At 41.0% G+C, this 6,000-nt stretch overlaps 1 protein-coding gene across 2 annotated transcripts in view; it reads left to right on the forward strand.

The window, feature by feature from the left end:
* The window catches only part of FBXL17 (F-box and leucine rich repeat protein 17), a 743,798-nt gene extending 741,305 nt beyond the window's left edge, over window positions 1-2,493 (forward strand). For both annotated transcript variants that reach the window (XM_056537497.1, XM_056537499.1), the window contains one exon: window positions 1,775-2,493. In XM_056537497.1, coding sequence (XP_056393472.1) covers window positions 1,775-1,912 — 138 coding nt within the window. In that variant the 3' untranslated portion in view covers window positions 1,913-2,493. The remainder of the gene's footprint in view (window positions 1-1,774) is intronic.
* The last annotated feature ends 3,507 nt before the right edge of the window (window positions 2,494-6,000 follow it).

Consider the following 6,000-nt stretch of genomic DNA (forward strand, 5'->3'; position numbering starts at 1 on the left):
CATGTCCTCGTGAAGTCATATGATTTTTTTTTTTTTATTTCTCTTTTATAAGTATATACATACCGTAAAAAATATTCCTGGTTTAGGCCGCATTAAATAAAGCATTTCTTCATCCTTTTCTATGTACTTGCATTGCTTTGATCAAATCCATTTTTTGCAGCCTTTTATCCATTCCCAATTTAGTCATTGATATAAATTTGTAAAAATGAAAAAAGCCACATAGAAGAAAAAAAAATACATAGTTACAATTAGTTATAGAGACAGCATGCAGAAAAATAAATCTTGATTTTGAATTAATATAAAAGTTTGAAACTTGTAGCAGTGATAAATCAAGAAACACTTAATTCTGTTGCTTAGTTTACATTTTAGGTAAATAAAAAACACAATTCTGGTAATTAAAAGGGTTTGTCCAGGATTTGTATAAAGGGTTTTTCTTTTTCCCTTAAAAAAAGTTGTCCATGACCAGTGTCTGTAATTGTAATTCTGCCTTAGGGGTTAAAAAAAACAAAAAAAAAACAAACAAAAAAAACAACTTCTATCCCTCTGTACATTTAACTACATAGGACATTTGAGGTATGTGGAGATCAAACAAGGGTCCATACACTATGAGTGTGTATTATGTTTTTTTACAGCCTAGTTATCTGTTGCTGTATGCATGAGCACTTACCGTATATACTCGAGTATAAGCCGAGTTTTTCAGCCCGATTTTTTGTGCTGAAAACGCCCCCCTCGGCTTATACTCGAGTGAACTCTCTGCCTGTCAATCTCTTCTCGGTGTTCTTCAACCTGCGGACCTCCAGATTTTGCAAAACTACAACTCCCAGCATGCCCGGACAGCCGATGCTCGGTGTTGTACTTTTGAAACCTCTGGAGGTCCGCAGGTTGAAGACCACTGCGGCCTTCGTCATCATCCAGCCCCCCCTTTGTTTTGTACTTACCTCCCCTCGGTGTGAAGTCAGGGTGAGCTGGTCCGGGCCATCTATGCTGCAGGGACCGTCCGGTGGGGATGGTTAGTCGTTGCAGGCTGTCCATTGACGTTGCCTTGACGACAATGCACAGGAACGTTGCGCATGAACGTCCCTGTGTGTCGTTGTCAAGGCAATGTCACTAGTCCGGGCCCGGAGCGGAGAAGAGGGCCTCCTGGTGAAAATGGACAGCCTGCAACAACTAACCATCCCCACCGGACGATCCCTGCAGCATAGATGGCCCTAACTTCCTGCCGAGGGGAGGTGAGTACAAAAGGGGGGGGCTGGATGATGACTAAGGCCACAGTGGTCTTCAACCTGCAGACCTCCAGAGGTTTCAAAACTACAACTGCCAGCATGGCCAGACAGCTGATGGCTGTCCGGGCATGCTGGGAGTTGTAGTTTTGCAACATCTGGAGGTCCGCAGGTTGAAGGCCACTGATGAAGGGATTGACAGGCGGTGATGAAGAAGGGGGGGGGGATGATGACGGTGGTCTGGATGATTACATGGGGGGATGATGTATTTTCCACCCTAGGCTTATAGTTGAGTCAATAACTTTTCCTGGGTTTTTGGGGTGAAATTGGGGGCCTCGGCTTATATTTGGGTCGGCTTATGCTAGAGTATTCTTTTTAGTGGGGATGAGCTGTAATATCAGACACAAACCACAGGCTAGAGTGGTGTTGCCTCCAGTGAACATTTTTTTTTCTAGGTCCATATAACCCTTCAAATTCTTTGATTTTTATTGTACATAATTTGTATCTTTTTATATATTTTAAAACTGTATTTTTCATGTTTTTGATATCTGCAGGTTAATGAAGCTACCGTGGAGCAGCTGGTCCAACAGTATCCCCACATCACATTCAGTACTGTACTTCAGGACTGTAAGAGAACATTGGAACGGGCTTATCAGATGGGATGGACACCAAATGCATCCTCCATGTCATAATTCAGTGGAAAACAAATAGTTTATTACGCAGTTGTCATGGAAAGTGCTGATGATGGATATTTTGTACCCAGAAAAGTCTATAAAGCGTTTTATTTCCAGTCTCCACCGTAACTGAACCATGGCACTGCTTCTGGGTGGCTTGTAAACAATGTTTTTGGAGTCTTTCCATTTTGTGAGAAGTATATTTGACAAGGTGTTTGGCTCCTGAGAAATTGGCTCTGATTGGTTGCTGTTAGTATGGATTGATATAATTTGTGTGAAAAGTAACATGTTGAGATATTGTGTTATAAGAGCATGCCATTTCTAGTACTATCAAATTCTCACTTTTCCATATTAGTTCTAGAGAAGTGAACATTATGTATTATGAACTAGATCTGGCTGATAGTTTTCTCTCTCTTATGTTTTGTTTTCTATGAAGCATCTGTAATGACTTTATTGGAGATTTTGAGCTCTAAAATCTGCTGCTGAATAGCCTTTTATACTTAAGCCTTTATTTTATAAAACTTAGACTTTGCAATTAGTTTGACATTTCCTTCATTTAGAGTTACTATCCATCTCTCTTTTCCCATTGTTTCCCCTTAAAGGGGTTATCCAGGAAAAACTTTATATATATATCAACTGTCTCCAGAAAGTTAAACAGATTTGTAAATTACTTCTATTAAAATAATCTTAATCCTTTAAGTACTTATGAGCTGCTGAAGTTGAGTTGTTCTTTTCTGTCTAAGTGCTCTCTGATGACACCTGTCTCGGGAACTGTCCAGAGTAGAAGCAAATCCCCATATCAAATCTCTCCTACTCTGTGCAGTTCCCAAGACCTGCAGAGGTGTCAGCAGAGAGCACTGTTGTCAGACAGAAAGAAGATTTTTTTAATAGAATTAATTTAAAAATCTGTTTAACTTTCTGGAGCCAGTTGAGATAGAAAAAAAAGTTTTTTCCTGGAATACCCCTTTAAGGCCTCGGTTGAGACTACGGAATTCCGAGTGCAGCCAGCGCTGACTGAATCAGTCGGCGCTAGGACCGCGCGGACACTGCAGTCTCCAATAGACTGCAATGTGTTCCGCGAGTATTTGCGCCCGAAGAAAGAGCAACGACATTCTTCAGGCGGAAATTTCCAAGCGGATTTTTCGTTCACAAATTCCTCTTCACAAATTCCTAAGTGTGAATTTGTGAATGGAAACCCATTCACTACACTATGTATTTTAGCAAGCGGAATTTCCGCCGGCAATTTCAAAGCGTAATTGCAGGCGGAAATTCCGTAGTCTGAACCTAGCCTAATAGTTATCAAATGAAAGGTTTGTGTTGAAGTTTGTCATTCCTATATCTTATCTTATGTTATTGTAGGTTTTAAAATGAATTTATTGGCTGAAATAGCTTGTAGAGTTAAACATCAGGGTGGACTATAAATACACTACAAAGTGGTAACTATAAGCTCTTGAACCCTAATGCAAATTCTGTAACACCCCCCACCTCAACTATTCTGTGGTATTTATAGTACTAGTCTCCTTTTGTGGGACATATAGGCCCCCACTTGGAGCTTAAGGCTCAGGTGCAGTTACAATACATTGTGCTTTTTTTGTTTTGTATGTTTATTATTTTTATACCCATTTTCACTGCTGCTTAAAAACGCCTTCTTAAGACATAAATAGAGGGAGGTTTGCACTGCAAGCTCTCAGGGTGCATGTGGTCATATGCCAATTAAAACAGATGCAGAAGGCGCAGACACATGAGTTAGAGTAACATAAAGCAGTTTCACTGAATTGGGGATTATATTTGTATGCAGATTCTAAGGGAAAAGATAGTGCTCCATACACTCAAAAATGCTTAATTATGTCCGGTGGGGTCGTCTTTGTTGCCAGTTAGCATTTAATTTAAAGGGAACTTAACAGAAAATTTTTGAATATATAACGATTGGCAACTATTTATATATGCTAAAATCGTTATCCTCACCATCCCCGGGGGATGTTTTTGCCCCCAGGGATGGTGAATATATTAAGTTATAAAGTCATCCCCCTCCCCCCCGGCCGCCCTGCAAGTAGTCCCCTAGGAGGGGACTTCTACTTACCAGCTCTGGTCGCTCCAGCCATGGTCCCGTCCACTCGGCTTAATTCTCGGCTCATGTCACTGCTCTGCTCTGTCTGCTTAGGGAGCAGAGCAATGACGCAAGCCATCAATCAAGCTGACGGGGCGGGGCCATGGCTGGAGTAATGAGGAGCAACGGGGCTGGTAAGTAGAAGTCCCTGCCCTGTTGAGGACTTTATAACTTTTAGCATATATAACACGTTGTCAAACATTTATAAGTCAGTGGAGCTGTCCTGGGAAGCATGATGTAGACTGATGAGAGTCGGGGAGTGAACCAGGCTATCACGCACTTCTCCCTGCTAGTTCTCCTGATTAGTGGGGGTCCCAGCACTAAGACCACGACCGATCAAAATGTGTGACATCTCTCTGTGACATATCAAAAGTTTTTGAAATGATAGTTTTTGAAAATCCAGCAGGACATACTGAGGTTTTTTTTTGTGTGAATGGAGACAGGGACACTTTAAGATCTTTATTATATAATGTATGCTAGAAAAATTAGTGGTTATTAGAGCTATATGGGTATGTTCCCATGCAAAAGATTTGTTAAAGAAAATCTATTCTTTACTTTTAAATTTGTTAAATAAAAAAAAATTGTAGGATGCAGCCGGTGCTCCTAGAAAACTCTCGCTGGCACCAAACTTTTTAAATAGTTTTCTCTTGCTTACTTTTGGAAGTTTATCTTACTGGCCTCTAAAGGCACCCATACACATTAGAAAATGTAATCTGAACCTAAAAGTGTGACTGACAGTCTAAGGACACAGTGGAATTTCTGTATGGAATTCTGCAAGGACATTCCACTGCAGTAGAGTCCCAATCGAATTCCGCTGCACTGTGCACATGGCAAAATTTCCGCTACACGTTTCTGCCACAGAAATCTACATTCTGGAGTCTGCAGAAATGCATTGCCTTCTATAAGATGGCGAACTTCCAAGCAGTCCTAGCACCAACATGTTCTTCCGGCATTCCACTGTGGGGGTAATGTCCGTACGGAAATTTTTATTGTGGACAGTTGCCTGTGTAAACATAGCCTTACTCCCATGTTATTTTCTCGTTTTCATTTTTTCCTCCCAGTCTTCTTTGAGCTATAGCTATAACTTTATTTTCCACTACATATCCATATGAGGGCTTGTCTTTTATTTTTTTCAGGACTAATAATACTTTTTAACCCCTTAAAGGGGTACTCCCACCCTAGACATCTTATCCCCTATCCAAAGGATAGGGGATAAGATGTCTGATCGCGGGGGTCCCGCCGCTGGGGACCCCCGCATTATTGCATGCGGCACCCACCTGTTTATTCACCTGAACCGCTGGAGGGTCTGAGTCGCGACTCCGGGAACAGAAGTCCGTGACGTCAGGACTCCGCTCTCGTGTGACGTCACGCCCGTCCCCTCAATGCAAGTCGGCCGTCTTCCTCCCATATACTTGCATTGAGGGGAGGGGCGTGACGTCACACGGGGGCGGAGTCACTGACTTCCGACCGGCTAGCGACAGGGACCGAAATTCCCACAAGCGTAACTGTACGCCCCAGGTCCTTAAGAACTCAGGATGCAGGGCGTACACCCTGCGTCCTGAAGAGGTTAATGACACCCTTTATTTTACCCCTCCCCAATTTTGCAACATTTTGAGATGCTGTGCACAAACTGACATATCATCTGTATTGTATGGAGTAAATATATATCTTTTGTTTACTACTTTAGATAAATAATAAAATTATTTTCTTTTTGCTTAAAATTGCGCTATTTTAACCCATATATTTTTTTCCATCTGTAGATTTTATCTGTACCATTTTGATTCATATTCGACTTCTTGATCGCATTTTTTTTTTGCACCATTAATCATGCGGAATCAATGACATATAATATATATATGTTTTTTATGTTTTACATTTTATTATTTGGAAAATGGGAAAAGTGGGCTGATTTAAATTTTTATATATTGGGGGATTTTTAAAATTTTTTTATTTAACTTTTTTTTAGTCTTCCCTAGGGGATGTGTATGAGCAATAATTT

Source organism: Hyla sarda, chromosome 1 (assembly GCF_029499605.1).
Source record: "Hyla sarda isolate aHylSar1 chromosome 1, aHylSar1.hap1, whole genome shotgun sequence".
In the NCBI taxonomy this organism is placed as follows: domain Eukaryota; kingdom Metazoa; phylum Chordata; class Amphibia; order Anura; family Hylidae; genus Hyla; species Hyla sarda.